This window comes from Talaromyces marneffei, chromosome 4 (genome assembly GCF_009556855.1).
Source record: "Talaromyces marneffei chromosome 4, complete sequence".
Taxonomy (NCBI): domain Eukaryota; kingdom Fungi; phylum Ascomycota; class Eurotiomycetes; order Eurotiales; family Trichocomaceae; genus Talaromyces; species Talaromyces marneffei.
In genome coordinates, this window is record NC_072351.1 from 1,379,274 (window position 1) to 1,396,215 (window position 16,942).

General features: G+C 46.5%; 6 protein-coding genes across 6 annotated transcripts; 5 read left to right on the forward strand and 1 right to left on the reverse strand.

Annotated features, from left to right (window-relative positions):
- Positions 1-443: 443 nt before the first annotated feature.
- On the forward strand, positions 444-2,361 carry EYB26_005562 (uncharacterized protein; the record flags this gene model as incomplete). The annotated part of the gene is made up of 3 exons (XM_054264847.1): positions 444-726; positions 811-1,228; positions 1,299-2,361. 3 exons carry the CDS (start codon positions 444-446, stop codon positions 2,359-2,361), a joined length of 1,764 nt encoding a protein of 587 aa, XP_054120822.1.
- A 735-nt stretch (positions 2,362-3,096) lies between these two features.
- EYB26_005563 (uncharacterized protein) lies at positions 3,097-6,021 on the forward strand (the record flags this gene model as incomplete). The annotated part of the gene is made up of 5 exons (XM_054264848.1): positions 3,097-3,324; positions 3,399-4,557; positions 4,610-4,705; positions 4,768-4,953; positions 5,009-6,021. The coding sequence occupies 5 exons, from the start codon at positions 3,097-3,099 to the stop codon at positions 6,019-6,021; spliced, it is 2,682 nt and encodes an 893-aa protein (XP_054120823.1).
- Positions 6,022-6,515: 494 nt separating this feature from the next.
- On the reverse strand, positions 6,516-7,526 carry EYB26_005564 (uncharacterized protein; the record flags this gene model as incomplete). Its single annotated transcript, XM_054264849.1, has 5 exons — positions 6,516-6,613; positions 6,684-7,000; positions 7,055-7,158; positions 7,256-7,411; positions 7,485-7,526. 5 exons carry the CDS (start codon positions 7,524-7,526, stop codon positions 6,516-6,518), a joined length of 717 nt encoding a protein of 238 aa, XP_054120824.1.
- Positions 7,527-7,889: 363 nt separating this feature from the next.
- EYB26_005565 (uncharacterized protein) lies at positions 7,890-9,746 on the forward strand (the record flags this gene model as incomplete). The annotated part of the gene is made up of 8 exons (XM_054264850.1): positions 7,890-7,910; positions 7,971-8,036; positions 8,108-8,204; positions 8,259-8,363; positions 8,417-8,700; positions 8,765-8,801; positions 8,903-9,090; positions 9,171-9,746. 8 exons carry the CDS (start codon positions 7,890-7,892, stop codon positions 9,744-9,746), a joined length of 1,374 nt encoding a protein of 457 aa, XP_054120825.1.
- A 928-nt stretch (positions 9,747-10,674) lies between these two features.
- EYB26_005566 (uncharacterized protein) lies at positions 10,675-13,090 on the forward strand (the record flags this gene model as incomplete). The annotated part of the gene is made up of 2 exons (XM_054264851.1): positions 10,675-11,853; positions 11,915-13,090. The coding sequence occupies 2 exons, from the start codon at positions 10,675-10,677 to the stop codon at positions 13,088-13,090; spliced, it is 2,355 nt and encodes a 784-aa protein (XP_054120826.1).
- Positions 13,091-13,754: 664 nt separating this feature from the next.
- EYB26_005567 (uncharacterized protein) lies at positions 13,755-16,934 on the forward strand (the record flags this gene model as incomplete). Its single annotated transcript, XM_054264852.1, has 4 exons — positions 13,755-14,841; positions 14,904-15,550; positions 15,656-15,741; positions 15,791-16,934. 4 exons carry the CDS (start codon positions 13,755-13,757, stop codon positions 16,932-16,934), a joined length of 2,964 nt encoding a protein of 987 aa, XP_054120827.1.
- Between the last annotated feature and the right edge of the window lie 8 nt (positions 16,935-16,942).

Genomic DNA, 16,942 nt, shown 5'->3' on the forward strand with positions numbered 1-16,942 from the left:
ACAATTTCAAAAGGCAGGAAGGGGAAGAGAGGGGGCGAGGCACTCGAGGCAGAGAAAGTATATGAGGGAAGGTGTGCGCCTTGTTGTCTGCGCACCTGCCCGTCAGAGTCAGATTGTTTGTCAGTGGCCGGCCGATCGCTCTTGCCCTTTACTACATATACCTTTAAAGGGAAAGCCACCTCCATCCTTGCGCCCTTCTTTCGCATCCTTTTTTCCCCCCTCTTCTTCTTCTTCCTCATCTGCCGCCCTTACACAGTGACCACTTACCATCGGCCGTCTAACTGATAAGGACATTGGACGTGTTTCTGATATCCATACATGTCACTGGAAGAAAAGACGCCACAGTGAGCTGGAAGCCGTTATCAGTGGCTGCTAAATAAGACTAGGCTTCGGCAGAGGACTACACAAGCCACAAGCCTCTTTTCCTTATCTACACATCCGTCATGGACAAATCATACGAACCCAAGGAGGTTGGTGGCGCCCATGCTATCTCCTCCGAGGAGCCGCCATCCTATGGTGAAACCCAACCCGCTGGCAGCTTCAGCCAGCGCTTCATCGATAGTTTCAAGCGCGATCCCAATGCCCATATCACCAAGGCTGGCCAGGTTGGCGCCGACGGCAATGCTTTCGATCTCGAAACAGCCGCCCAAAACACGGCGAATTCGCCCCTGCAGCGGAAGCTGAAGGGCCGCCATCTGCAGATGATCGCCATTGGTGGTTCGATCGGTAAGCAACCAAACCCCATTTCAATCTCTGGCCTTATCATGCTAGTGTGATAGATAGATAGCTAATTCGATCGAACTACTGCAGGTACTGGTCTCTTCGTCTCATCGGGTAGCGTGCTGGCCAGCGGAGGCCCGGCCTCGCTAGTCATTGCCTACATCCTGATTGGTGCTATGTTGTACTGCACAGTTCATGCTTTGGGTGAAATGGCTGTCTTGTACCCCGTCGCTGGTTCTTTCGCTGCTTACTCGACCCGTTTTCTCGACCCCGCCTGGGGTTTTGCTATGGGCTGGAATTATGCCCTGCAATGGCTCATTGTGTTACCACTCGAGATTGTCGCCGCATCAATCACTATTCAGTACTGGAATAGTGGCGTCTCCCCTGCTGCCTGGGTATCGATTTTCTTGGTCCTAATTATTGGCATCAACTTCTTCGGTGTTCGAGGATATGGTGAAGCCGAATTCGTGTTTGCAATTATCAAGGTTACTGCTGTCGTGGGTTTTATGTGAGTTCCAAGATTGATTCCCCCAATATCTCTGCTACTTTTCTTTACTGATGACATTTTCACTCAACAGCATCCTTGGCATCATCCTGAACTGCGGTGGTGGTCCTCGAGGCGGATACATTGGTGCAAAATACTGGTATGATCCAGGAGCCTTCCACCATGGATTCAAGGGTCTATGTAGTGTCTTTGTTAATGCCGCTTTTGCCTTCTCTGGTACTGAGTTGGTCGGTTTGGCTGCTGCTGAGACTGCGAATCCCCGCAAATCGGTTCCCACGGCTATTAAGCAGGTCTTCTGGCGTATTGCTCTCTTCTATATCGTGGCTTTGACTATTATCGGAATGTTGGTGCCTTATAACGATTCCCGTCTTTTGGATGGAAACTCGTCGGTTGATGCAAAGGCCTCTCCTTTCGTCATTGCTATCACGGACGCCGGAATCAGCGGTCTTCCTTCGGTCATGAACGTTGTTATCATGATTGCTGTCTTGTCTGTCGGCAACTCTTCCGTCTATGGATCCTCGCGTACACTCGCCGCTCTTGCCGAGCAAGGACAAGCACCCAGATTTTTGGCCTACATTGATCGCCAAGGACGTCCTCTCTTTGCTATCATTGTTGCGTCCGCTCTCGGTTTCTTGGCTTTCCTTGCCGCCTCGAGCAAGGAAGGTCAGGCCTTCCAATGGATGATGGCCATCTCTGGTCTGTCATCCATCTTTACTTGGGGCTCTATCTGTCTATCTCATATTCGCTTCCGTCAAGGCTGGAAGGCCCAGGGCCACACCCTCAGCGAATTGCCCTTCACATCCCAAGTGGGCGTATACGGATCCTGGGTGGGTTTTATTTTCAACATCCTCGTCCTTGTTGCTCAGTTCTGGGTCGGGTTTGCCCCCATCGGATATGGTGAGATGAGTGCCTCCGACCGCGTGCAAAGCTTCTTCTCCTCATATCTTGCGGCTCCCATCGTTATTGCTTTCTATATCCCTTACAAGCTCTGGTTCCGCACCCCCTTCATCAAGGCTGATCAGATGGACCTGAACACCGGTCGCCGTGATCTCGACATCCAAGATCTGATCGAGGAAGAGCGTGCCGAACAGGCCAAGTGGCCTGCCTGGAAGAAGGTCTGGAACTGGTTCTGTTAGACGTGTTGAATTGTGCCTAGATCTTTCTCGTCGCTTAGCATGTTACACACAATGTCAGTTTGCTTTATATGATGTTAAACAAGCATCACATGAGCTATATTCTCATTATGACCATGTCAGATTATATGATAATGTCAAGATCATGCCAACATTTACTTTACTATTCAATTCTCCCTCAACACGGTATTATGTATTTTTTCACGTAGTACTATGAGTAGCGCAGACATGTACTACTCCGCCAAGAATCTAATAATAGAGTCACACGTGCCGTAGACCCATACTGACCAATCAGCACTCGTTATCAGCCCTATTAGGTAACCGGGAGCCGAGACCAAGCCTTTGACGTAGCACCAATCAGGCCAGCTATACCCGCCGATTGTTCCCTGGGTGAGTTAGACGGAGGAGGCTAAGAACTGTTAAGTTCAGCTTCAGCTGGCACAACAACTACTCTCTTCAGAACATACAACAGCACAGCCACTTCTTGGACATATGCATTTGCGTCTACCCTGAGCGCAACGCCATTCTATTTGTTGATTTTTTTTTCTGCGACTGTGTACTCATTCTGTTTTCTTTTTTCTTTTTGATTTGATCGGGATCGTCAAAAACCAGAATACCCCCATACGACAAGCGCTTGAATCCAGCTAGCTACATTGCTTATTCTCTGACGCTCTCTTCGTATCCGTTTCTCTCGATATCCTCATTTTATTGATTATTTACTCGCCGAACATATCCAAAATGCCGGGCTTTGCGGACTCGTTCTGGACGCCCGACTATGCCTCTGGCTTGGGTATCCTGTACTCGAAGCTTCAGCAAGGCATTGCCGAGAACCGACAGATTCTGACGATTGCGAGCCTGCGAGCTGACGCAGAAGAAATTTATAGCTCGAAGCTGGATGACATCATTCCCGCTGTGGATCGGATAAATACTGGCTTCTCGAGAGATGAGGGTGCTAGTGTGAGGAAGGTAAATCAATGACACGGATTCGGACAGCTGTTGTTGAGTATAGAGAGCTAATGCTGGTATCTATTTCCGAATAGGCCTACGATGGAATTCGCGGCGAAATGATCGAGGCATCCAAAAACCACCAAAAGATTTCATCCAACATTCGCGAACTCGTGGTCAATCCTTTTAGTCGCTGGTGCGACCAGCATGCGGCGCGAGTCCAGAGCTCGCACGACGATCTACAAGCACGTATTAAGGATCACATGAAACAAGCAGAGCTGGTGAAGAAGCTGCGGAGTCAATACTTCAACAAGTGCCGTCTTGTCGAGGATCTAGAGGAGGAAAACAAGTTTGCGTTCCAGAGCCTGGAAGCTCCTAGTCCCAAAGGAAAACCGCCAGCCCCGAAGATTGTCTTGACCGACCCGCAGGAGTCAGATGAGCCTGAAATCTTTGACTTGGGGGACAAGTCCTACAGCGAAGATGAAATCAAGAATATCTTGTCCGACATGCTCAATACTATCAAGATTGGCGAAGTCAAAGTGCCAATCCTCGGTACATATCAGAACACTTCGACGGGCGCCGATATAGTCGATTACCTGCAGAAGAAATTGGAAGCCTCTAGCATCAGTTACGCTGAGCGAATTGGTCAGGATATGGTGGACCTGGGATTTTTGCGATTGATTGGAAACATGGGAAACACTTTTGCCAACAGCAGTCGCATGAATTATCAGTGGAGGTCAAAAGTTTTCCAACTCACTGGAATGCCCGAAAACAAGAAGCCTTTACTTCGCATGACCTCGCTCATGTCCAATGACGAAGCCACGTCATCGCCGACAATCTCAAGTGTTTCGGAAATGCTCTCGGGCTGGAATCCTCTGAACAACCCGTACCCAGATGAGACCCCTGCCGAAAAGCTTCACCGTGAAGCTCGTGAGGCAGATGAGCGCTATAAGACTGCTGTTATCAAGTTGGATCAAATACGATGCATCCTTGAAGAGGAGATTGTTGATCACTTGCGGTTCATGGAGCGATGCGAGCTTGATCGTCTAAAAGCCATCAAGTCTGTGGTGCTTGATTTTTCCGGCGCCATTAGCAACGTTATTCCCGGCTTGCAGAGCACGGTTGACCACATGATGCTGTACCAAGAGACCATCCAGCCGTTGGGAGATTTGAGATATTTTCTTGAGAATTACCGTACCGGAGGATTTGCGCCAAAGGTACAGCCGTATGAGAACTACTATGGTTCCGTGGGAGGTGAGTATTTTACTGTCCGATCTCTGTCTTATTTTACTAAGCTTTACCGCAGATCAAGTATTTGGTGTCGACTTGGAGGCTAGGGCTAGAGCAGATCGAAAGCGGGTCCCTGTCATTGTGACCAATATTTTGACATTCCTTGACAATCGTAAGGACCACACACCCAAGTATGCATTGAGGATTGTGAAGTTTGCTAACGTAATTTTACAGACTACCCAGATCTTGAAGGCGACGATGCACGACGAGCCATCTGGTTGCATGATGTTCCTCTTGCCGCCACCCACCATCTCCGACAAGCCCTAAATAACAGTGCCGGAGATCCTCGTGCAATTCTTGAAAAATATGAGATACCCATTGTTGCTAGCGTTCTAAAGTTATACCTCCTTGAACTTCCAGGTACGTTCATTATCTTTGACAAGAGATATGAACATACGCTAATCGGCTCTGGCAGATTCCCTTGTTTCATCGCAAGTTTACGAAATCATTAAAACCATCTACTCTACTACGGCCAACGAAACTTCCGAAGAAGGTAGAATCAAAGTGTTGCAAAGCACACTTGGCCAGCTCCGACTCAACAATATAGCCACGCTTGATGCTCTCATGACCCACTTCACACGGCTAATCGACTTGACCTCCGCTGATGAAACCTATGTGGCCGCTCTTGCTCAGGCATTAGCACCATGCATCCTGCGACCTCGCCTTGAGAACACCTTGACTCTCAATGAGCGCCACAGCTATCGACTAATTCGCGACCTGTTCGATCACAAGGACGCTATCTTTGGCGAACTCAAGCGCCAGTCCAGTGCTAGCAGTACTCTAGGCGCTGGTGCAGGCGCTGCTCGACCACGCGCAATCAGCACCGATGAAAGCAACCGAAGAGCTGCCGTGGAGGCTCGAAACCGTGCTATCGCTAGCCGTAGTCGAGCTACCAGTCCAGCTCCCGGTGCTCGGCACCGTCGTGATCGGTCCACTGACGGATCACAGGGATCAGGTCGCTTCCCAATCAATGTCAGTAGTCCACATGGACCAGATCGCCGAAACCCTCGTCAGAGTCTCGATGTTCCGTCCTCAATTGATTTACAGATTGTCACGGATTCCAGCAAATTGGCCGAAGAAAACGCTACTCCTAACGGTTCATCGGGAGAAGTCAGTGAAAAGGCCGCCCCAGAAGTCTCAGCTACTATTACTGATTTCAGTGATCCTGCTCCTGTCCTTGCCGCTGATGTTGACGCCGAAGAAGGACAGGCTACCAACGACAATAATGAATCGGAAGGCTCACCCACACCCACTGCTAGTGTAGCAACCATCGAGAAACGAGACTCACTTACTCGTGGCCGACACGTCCGTCGTGCAGGCGGTAGTCACCCCCCGGCCGATCTTGCCAGCAAGCGGGCAAATGCCGTTACTGATGGGGAGTTGAAGGGCGTTACATTGGAAGATAAACCAATGGACGACTTTGCCTGATCCCTGGACGGACAGGCTTTGAATGTTTTTCTTATGGACAGTGTGATATTTTTGTATACATATATCTTCTTTTCCCTTTGGATTTGATTGCGTTTCGTTTTAGTCCTGTTTTGTTTTTCTTCTTGTCACTTTGGTTTATTGTTTGTTTGTATTGATGGCATGAGATATGTATCTATGTACAGATGTTGCTTAATCTATGGAATAAGCAATGAGTGATGAAGCTTGAATAGATAAGTTGTAAAGAAGAATCTGGTATCTGTTATATTGCGCTAGTACATAATAGGAATAGAACAGCCCTAACTTGGATTCCTCTTGCTCAACCTACTGTCGTCTTCGCTTCACTCCAGAGAAAGAAGGGTGATTAAGCATACTACCTGCAGATCTCAAGTACACAATCTTAAAGGTACGGCTTTGATTCCGTATGAGAGAGAAAGACGCCTGCATAACCACCATCAACAGCAGCCTTATTCACGAGAGCCAAAACCGACCCGGCACTATCTGAAGGTTTGTTTCATAGGCCCTTTGAAGGTGGGTGAATATTGTTTAAACTTCCCAGACATAGCCATAGCCAACTGTTCCTCCTGCTCCGTTTCTACCCAAGACGTTAGCGGGGAAAACAAAACAAAGCATTCCATTTCAGTTGCCAGGAATGAGTTCATTACCAATATTAAGACTGCCGGTGTCTACAGCACCAGGGCATATGGCCATGCAGAGGACGCCCTTCTCACGGTACACGGCACTGAACTTGGCTATTGCCATGTTAAGAGCAGCCTTGCTCATTGCATAAGATGTGGCTTGGTAGATATCGGCTTTGAGGGTCATCTCAGGGTCCGACATGCCCGTGGAGATGGCGATTACTTTCTTCGCCCGACCTTTTAGAATCAAGGGCATAAAGGCATTGAAAACATGAACTGCGCCGATGCTATTGACTCGGAAGTGATCAATCAAATCTTGTTCAAGGGCTTTTGGATCGCGGCCCCTAATCCCCAAATCAATACTATCCCAGGGATCTTTATTCACTAGTAGAACTTACAGAGTATCAAAACCAACTAATGCAGTCTTGGCTTGGAGCGCGGCATTGGCTATGACATAGTCAAGGGTACCGCTGGTTTGCTCAGAGACATACTGAACTGCTTCCTATGGGAGTTTTTTGGGTTAGTTTGGATGTCGGTTTTTGTTTTTTGTTTTTTTTTTTTTTTTTTTGTTTCATTGATTCCAATACTCATTAGCTTACCTCCAATGCCAATGGGTCCGTGGTGTCGGCCTGAATGATGTGAATATTGTCCCGGCCGATTTCAGCAGCAACCTTGGACTCGACGGCTGCTTTATCGCGGGCCAGGCCGAAGACAGTGTTGGATGGGTTTTCAGAGAGCTGGCGAACGAACTCGAGCTAGGCGATGAGGTATGTGTATTAGCTAAAAGAGTCTTGTGTATGAAGCAGGGGCACTAGGGTGAGACCATACACCAAGGCCACGCGAAACTCCGGTAATCACCCAGGAAGACATTGTGATAGTTTATAAATAACTGAAGACTGAGGATGATTCTGAGAGTTGATGAGCCCAGAAGAGCCCATAGTTCATATATTTATGTATTGACCTTGAGCCTCGTTTGCTTTTATTCCCCCTCCCTGATTTCAAATCTGTTACGAGCATCAAATTGCCAAGATACAGAAGAGTTGCTGGTTTTCCAAAAGCGGAAAGACAAGTGCATAGGGGCATTAATAATCAGACATGCCATTAACTAACTAGTACTCTTACCTCCCCACCACACAGCGCATTTAAGAGGCAAAACAAGGCAACTTTTTTGTCGATGCTTAGATATTCCTCTCAATCTACACAGTAAAAATATCACATCCACAATGCACGCCAATGACTGCTGGCATTGCAGAGGTACGTTCCCCCCTGTCCTCTGCCGTCTGAGTGAGTGTGTTGCTTACTCAAGCACTACAGATTTCAGAGCCATTTGCAACCGCGCACGCCCACGTTGCTCCAGGTGCGTCAAGTCTAATAGACAATGTCAGTATGGGTTGCGGCTGTCGTGGCCAAAGGCTACCAATACAAAGCGGAGCTTGACCCATTCCGTTCAGGATGGATTTGGCACTGCAAAAAGGGTCTCCCAAGCCAGCTTTGTAAATGCGACATCATGGGATATCCAGCTCCACCATTATCTACGGATGAATCAAGGTTGGCATCCTCACTGAAATTGGCTATCACCCAACTAATGATCCAGAAAAATAGGACTTGGTAGCAATGAGGGATTTGCCCTTCAACTTGATCTGCCAATGGCTCTATCATGGCTCCCAATCAACCTAGCTTATGAGGAAAGGGAACTTCTTGATCATTGTAAGCATGATACTAGTATCTTGCTGAGGTGTTGACCAAGCTGATACTTGTAGTTATATGTACGGCGCCTTCGACACTGGTCATTTTCGAACCTGACAAGAACGAAATCTTGAGTCTTTTGGTGCGTCTCGCTCTTTCAGATAGTTCGCCGTCTTCAATGGCTGTGCTACAATCGGCATTGGCGCTCTCATCGTTCCACCGGTATGGTCTGCAAGCAGACGTCTTTCGGTTCAAAGCGCGTGCTCTCCGTACACTGATCACGTCTTGCACTCCGTGTATTGAAGTACCCACGGTGGTTCAACATATTGCGGCTAGTATGATACTGTGCCACCTTGAGGTATGTTCGAGCTTGAGGCTACATCTCTTTCTAGTTCGTGAATAAACACTTACCAATGCTCAAGATGCTCGGAATTCCAAATACTGTGTCCCTGTGGTTCTGTAAGTGCCGTGTGCTCTATTTGTTTCTACCTACAGAGCCTAGAACCATTGATTTACCAGGTCTACTTCAAGATATTGCTAAACTAGATTTTTCATCCTAGGTCATTTGAGCGAAGCTAAATATTTAATCGACAACGCAGACGTTGACAGCCTACATATCCAACGCCAATTTTCCGGACTTCTAGGCTGGGTAGAATATCATATGGTCATGAGCCGTTTTAGCATCCGACACTGGTATATGAATGGAGAATCTATAAAGGAATCAAAAATTCCGTACCTGTGGACCAAGGTACTTGCCAGTTACAAAAGGTTAGGTTTGAAGAATGAGAAAATCCATGCCTATGCTGTCGCTGATCTAACATGAGGTAGGTTAAAGATGTATCGTACTGCTCACATGAAATCCTTCGATATTTGTATATTCTGTTTGAAATGATTCGACCACCGACAGATTTACTATACCACAACGACGAATACGAAAATACCTTGCGTTGCCTCGAAAGCAGGATAACTAATATTGTCCCGTCGGCATCAGAAGCTATATCGGATACCATGAGCACGGCCTGGGTGGCTACGATAGAGCTTTTCAAACTAGCTGCTCTAATTTACCTCAAGAGAGCATCGCGGAACTTTTCAGGAACCTCCCCTCAAATTGACGCAATGGTAGAGAGGGCGTATGTACTTCTCGACAGCTTGGAGGCCTTCAACCCGGCCTTTCCACTGCTGATTGTTGGATGCGAGGCTCGGACAGATGAACAGAGGATGAAAGTTCTAGAGCATATCGAAAGAGCAATGAAGACCTCGAGTTTGAGGGGCTTGCATGGACTGCGAAACATTCTCCAGCAGATATGGGTCCAGGACGACCTTGCTGTTGATCATGAGCTGGACTACTTGAATAGATTGGATGCTGCGATAACTTCCTATCGGATTATGCCAAGTTTTGTTTGATAATAGGAAGTTCTCGGATTTGGAATATGATGGATAATTAGGTAGGGGGTCCCATGGTTTGGTTCCATGAGAATGGACGTATGATAATCTAAGCCGGGATCCAAGCTTTCTCCTAATCTAAGCATACTCACTGCGTTCATGTTTCTTTCTTTCTGTTTTTTTCTTCTTCTTGATATTATCATTACTCCATTGGGGGTTTCAATAAACTATTGGCTACGATGATGGTTCTCTCACGATCTTTTCGTATGGCTGGCGTTGCTCAGTGCATTAATCAGAGTCAGGAACTAAATCCCATGCTCAGCTCACCACATGCAGTTTTCCATACGAGAAAGTTTGAAACATCATGTACATATATCCTGAGAAACCAATTGCTAATGGACAACTCATCCACATCTGAAGGACTTGCCGGTCGTGCCCAAGCCACTGGAATTCAATTAATTCCACTGTGGCTACACATTTCTGCGGTTAAGACGGCCTGAGCAGCTCGCTTGCTGCTTATCTGCAAGCCGCTGGAGTTTCGTTTTATTCAATGGCTGGCTGAATTTATAGTTGAATAGCTCATGACCATACCTCTTGATCGAATGGGTTGTCTGAAAATTAGGGCTTGCGTTGAGTACAAACAGAGTCAAGTCCTTATGCTTCGTATTGTCCGGTACAGAAACTTTAAAGCCTTTAGGTTGACCAGGCGAGCTGAAAGTACACTAGCCTCACTTAATATTTATCAAAATGGCTGGCGAAAATGCTGTTGACACAAAAACCTCGAATTCGAAGAGGCAGAGCAGACACACTGAGCCGAAGGAAGGAAGTGAAGATCTGAAAAGTACTTAAGAGGCCACCATCCCTCATTAATTCTCTCTTTATTTCCTCTTTAAAAGCATATTTCTCCATATTTGACGTATCAATTGATTAGAATCTCTCCCAGTAGAAAATGGCAGCACGAGCCTTCGGGGGTAGTACTGTGCAGGGTCACATATTGACGGCTGGCCATGTCTCTGGCTATCTGGCCGATGCCATTTCCAGATGGCCAGGAATTGCTCAGACTAATATCTTCAACGATCGAAATGCAATTCAGGGTCTTATCACCAATGACACAGCCAGAATCGACGCAAATGCAAAGAAATTTGGTAGTCAGATGTATGGGAGATATACGCCTGGTGGTCATCCAACAAACTTCCCGAGTGATGAAGCTAAGAGAAAATTTGAAAAGCAGCGAGCAAAAAACAAAAATACGTTGATTCAAAAACTTAACTGGTGGTATGAAATTGTACTTGGGCCGAACAACAACATGGCACAATTTTCGGTGTTTGGGTATGATATGGGCCCGATACCTGCACAGAGATTTATGGTGTTTACATGCGCCAAGGATCCTACAACCAATACATGGCAGAATAACACTATTTCACTGCGTTCTATTGATAATGATGATACCGAGGAGGCAGATATAGAAAAAGAGGTAGAAGATTTGCTTTCTTCTAATTTCGCCGACAGTGGCGACGATGATGACAGCAACCATGTTCAACTGCCACCAAACTTTCCAAGCGTATTTGGTGGAATCGATGCTTCCTGTGCTGCCTTTTCGCGAGAAGGGTTTAAAGGAAACCTTTTCAATGTGGCCAATACCGAAGGAAGCACATACAGTTGTTATGTGGACGGAAAAACTGTGCAGTTCTCTGTCCCTTCCTACCTGACAATGACCTGGGGATCCGAATCAACCTCCTTTTCCATCGTTGGAGAATCAAAGAAAGAGTTCACCAACAAGCTCAGTAAAAAGCTCAATCTTGGGGGGGACTTTTTTGGCTTCGGAGGCGAGTTCGAGCGCACTTTTGACGAGACCAGGACCGAAGAGACTTTCAAGAAATATATGGCCAGATATAACCAGGAGGTTGTTTACAGTGTCTCCTTCAAGGACGAGGACAATGCTGCCAAATATTTGTCTGACGATGCTCTTGTGGCGATGAAGACTTGGACTCCAGCAAAGATTGTTGCGTCCTTTGGCACTCATTACACCGTCCAGGCCACAATTGGTGGTTCTCGAATTCTTGCTTCATCTCTAGACACGCGTGATGAGTTCACAGAGACAGAAATGTCTACAGCAATTGATTTAAAGGTAAGTTGATATTTTGAATTTCTGGTTTGTTACAATGGACTAATACGTCGTACCTTTTTAGGCAAAATTTAAAGATTCCAAGGGAGGCGATGCTGGCAGTATCAATGCCGGTACTTCATCTACTAGTGACAAAAGTCAAAAACTTTTTGAAAGTTTGCACACTATCAATACACATACCATTGGTGGTACTGCTACAGATGACAACGAGAATCTAAATTCATGGCGCCAGAGTCTGACTACGAACCCAGCTCTCATCAACTACAAGCTCCGACCCATCGAAGAGCTTGTACCCGCAGACCTGACAGTTGAACAGGGTAAAGATGACACTGGCAAACCAGTTATGGCATCGAAACGCGGTCTGGTAAAAAAGGCGGCTAGAGCACTTATTGACGCACAGGCTCCAGTTGATCACTGCGCTGTGCTCGCTATCAAGGTACCGCTCAAGCCATACTTTGGTGATGCCGGTAGTGGCGCGAAGCATGATCTCACTGTAGCATATCCTGACGCTCCCAAAGGCTGGCTCCGTGTGGCACAATTTGCTCAGGGAGCTGACAATGAAGACGCATTTCATGGGCAGAGTTATACTTATGCTGTGCGCGCAAACCCCAATCTGGACCTTCTTGGGACCCATGGGTCATGTCCATGCCCTGGCGTAGTTGCTGCTACTCATGCAGACAAGATATGGACAGGACGTCCAAATATGATTTTTGGCCAGCGGATAGCACCGGATCAGACCTTCTGGAGACCTTATTATCAACCATATAATGAGGCGCAAATCAAAGCCGACTATACGAAGATCAAACAGTCAGGGGGTTCTCTTGGGCTGGGACTTGATGTGGCCAAACCTCTCAAAGACCAGTACAGCACACTGGGAGATATTTTTGAACCCTTACCATATGGCCAAAAGGAACTTACCGAGTTGAACTCCTTAGCCGTATTCCACAAGAGTATGGTAGTCAAGCTTAAGAAGGCGGTTAATACCAGCCTTGAGGTTCATTGGATATGGGATGACAGTGGCTCTAGAGCTCCTACTGATGTTACCGTTTTGGGCCAACCAATTTCCATGGGCAATTTAGGGCCTAATGACGAGACTTTATTGATGGAGCCTGCCCCGGAGACGTCAACTGCATTGCCATTCGTGTGTACAGAACGCTCAGTTGACCCTACCAAATATGATGGAGTCACTTTGGATTGGACCAAAGTCAAGATTTTGCGCAACGAGTGGTTGCCTCGATGATTGTGGAGATACCTTTATAACGCCCATTTTGGCAGCTGTGTTTTAGTCGTCTCTAATGGCAGGGAACATATTGTGCGAGTCTGTGGTATGGATTAGGGGATCTTTCAACTTTCCATGAATAGCTACCTATTGAATGCAATTGCTTCTGTGTTCTCTGCGGACACGTCTCCATATTAAGAAGACAAGGTAATCGCCCATTCCATACATAACCAGATGGAGAATACTCATGGAACCTCGGTGGGAGACAATATACTATCCCCTGATAATATTGATATTAGTGTGTTTCTTCTATGCTAGAGAAGGGTGGCATGTATGAGTGAAAGTCGGAGAATCAAGCTGTAAAGGAGATCTAGTCCGTCTGCGTGATACTTCCCTTAATCCACGTGATCAGCCACATACAGCCTCGAATTCTCAGCCTTGCCAGTTATGATGGCGGTATTTACGTGTACGACCGGGTCAAACTTAGCCTCACTTTATGGTCAAATCAACGGTAAATACACCGTCATGCTAAGCCTCAGAGAGTTGCGCCTTCTGCTTTGACACCGCAGAACCAGAAAGCTACTTTTCATCCTTCCATCTGATGACAACTCTTTTCTTCATTTTCCATAAAATATCGTACTTAGTCTTTGATCCCGAACAAGAATAATGAGTGAAGCGGCTCAAAATGATCCCAAGGTTGTGCGCAGACTTTGACATTGCTATTATTTGCGCATTGCCTGTTGAGTTCGACGCTGTAGAGGCTTTGTTCGATCAGCGCTATGATGACACAGCTTATGAAAAACATCATGGAGACGCAAACTTTTATCGGACTGGGAAGATTCACCAACATAATGTGGTGCTGGCATGTTTACCAGAAATGGGAAAACGGAGCGCTGCTAGTGTCGCATCAAGTCTACAATGCACTTTCGCAAATATCTACTTGACGCTACTGGTGGGCATTTGCGGGGGTGTGCCCTACCCTCTAGGAAAGACAGGAGATACGGAACTTATTCTAGGGGACGTTATCATCAGTCCCAGCATCGTCGAAAATGATTTCGGAAAGCAATACCCTGATAAATTCCAGCCGAGAGACAGCGTTATAGACATTACTGGCCGGGACCGACGTATTCGTACGCTTCTGGCAGCTCTGAGGACCTCTCGATTCGAGAACGAGTTTCAGGAAAGGCTCTCAAGTTACCTCATGAATCTTCGAAACTCGGATCTAAAATGGGACTACCCAGGTGCTGAACATGATAAATTATTTGAAGCAGATTATCGTCATAAACACCACGCTTCAAGCTCTGAAAACAAGTGTATATGTGGAACTTGTGAATCCTCTCGAGATCCTGTCTGTGATGAGGCGCTCGAAAGTGATTGTAGCAAGCTTGGTTGCAATGGGGCGCTGGTGAATCGTGACCGTTTATCTTCATGTGATCTATCTCCTCAAATACATATTGGAGCCCTAGGCTCTGGAGATACCGTGATGAAGTCGGGAGAACATCGTGATAAGTTAGCAAAAGCAGCAAAGATTATGGGCTTTGAGATGGAAGGGGCAGGTGTGTGCGACAACCTACGTTGCATCATCATCAAGGGTATCAGTGACTATGCGGACAGCCACAAAAGCAAGATGTGGCAGCAGTATGCCGCAGCGACCGCTGCGTCTTGCTGCAAAGCCTTTCTTGAAATTTTGCCAAAAAGCCCTCAAAAAAGCCCGCCTTTGTTTATTGAAGATAGAGTCACTGCTTTCGAAGTTGGGGTCAACGGGAGTTCAAGTATGTTTGAATCTAAGGTGTTCTATATGCTATTTATTACTCACATCGTCTAATTTCGGAAGACAGGACATTAGATCCGGTTAATTCTGCAAGTCCTTCAGAACCCAGGTTGACTTCCCTGGATGGATCTTCGGATGGTCATCAAGATGGCTATCGATGGGACTTGACTTCGATAACCTCCGACATCGACGACATGGAGCACCATTTGAATGCCCTTGAAAAGGAGCTGCACCGAATCAAGAGCAATATTGAAAATCCTCTGGTCAAGAGCGTGTTGATATCAGGAGTTACTCAAGCGGTACAAAGCAATTCACAGACGCTACGAAGCTCACAAGGAATGGAATCCTTTCAGGTATCATATTACGATACTAGCTTTGGCAGGATAATATCTCGGACACGGATCGATAGAAATACTATGAGAGCAGTAGAAGATGGCGAAATCTGCACGCATTACAGGACAACAACGTCGTTCATTTTTCATCCTGCGTCTCGGCTCATTAGAATGGGGTTGAAATCTGGATTGGAAGCCATGACTACCAGCTCCCGGGCTGGATGGCGTTACAACATAGTCCCAGTTCGCTCTATACCGGACGATGCATTGGTCTTCGAATTCTGCAGTCAGGGTAATGTGGACGCTGTCCGTGAGCTTTTTCAAAGAGGAGACGCTTCTGTGTTAGATGTTGATAGTGATGGGTGGATGCCGTTACCTGTATGTGCGATTTTCCTATATATCATTATCTTATGCCAGTGCTGGCTGGCAGCACATAAAACCGCCAATGTCGCAAATAGGTTAATGTTCCTTGTTGTATCTTAGTTCGCTGCCCACTATGGGCATCTTGACTTGGTCAAATTTCTTCTATTGCAAGGTGCCGATAAAGCAGCAAGCGGATACGACAATACGTAAGTTCCCGTACTAATATCATTGTTGATTGACCTAACGCGTGAACAGTACCCCTGCTGCGCTAATATCATCAAAAGGCGAAGCCATAGAACTGCTACGATTGTTTGATGATTGTATTGATTTATCTGAGCCAGATTCCCAAGGGTGGGAAATTTTTGAAACTATTACATACAGCTGGGGGGACTTCGAGGTGAATGTCGCACATGGTGTCCTCTCTTTCTTTCTTCAAAAGTATAGAATAGAAACACTCGACAGTTATTATGAGGCACCCATTCGGCATGCTTTATGGACGTCAATTAACATTTTGTTGGATGCGAAGAGCCTTCATCTCCTCTTGGAATTTGACCCTCAAACACATTCTGTCGACTCCGCGTTCCCTTCTTACTACTATCCTTCGCGACCTTTGGTTTTTGATATTGTTGCAGCACCTCATACCACCACAGACATTTTGCGGTATCTGATGGAAAAAGGGGCAAACATCCATCGTGTAGATGACGGTGCGACTCCGACCTCAATGGCACTTCGCTTATCCCATCAATTCCTACCCTGGCGTGATCGATTATGGGCAATATATCAGAATTTGGATGAGTTTATTACGTCCAATAATCCCACCACGTCCATACTAAAGGAATCCGGTTGGCATCCTGAAACACTTCACATCATTTTTTCATTGGGCTTTAATGAAGCTCGTACTCATACGCGAGAGTCCGTTTCCGGTTTCTATGACAGCATTCATTGCAAAAGACACTGTTATTCATGGATAGAGCCTTGGTGGGAGGCTTTGAAATACCGCGTGAAAACACATCAATGCATATCTTCCATGCTGGAGAATGCTGGCATGCATCTTGATAAGAAATACTTCGGTGAATTATCTTCAGAGCCCAAGGTTTGTTATGATAGTGAGGATGGAGATATTGTGCGCAAGGTACCCGCATACAAGCATCTAGCCTATTTGAGTCGGGCAGAATATAAATTCTATCGTCGAGGAGGAAACTGGAGATTTCACTATGAGCCGGGTGAAGTATGGTGTTTGGAATGTCTAATAGAGCGGGAGAGTATTGATGAGGCTTCAAGTGAGAGTTCCGATACAGAATCTTCAGATGAGGATGTTGATATGGAAAGTTCGGATAATGGAGAAGAAGAAGAGGAGGAGGAAGAGGACGATTATGCTTCAGATATCTCGCTTGACTAGCATGAGCA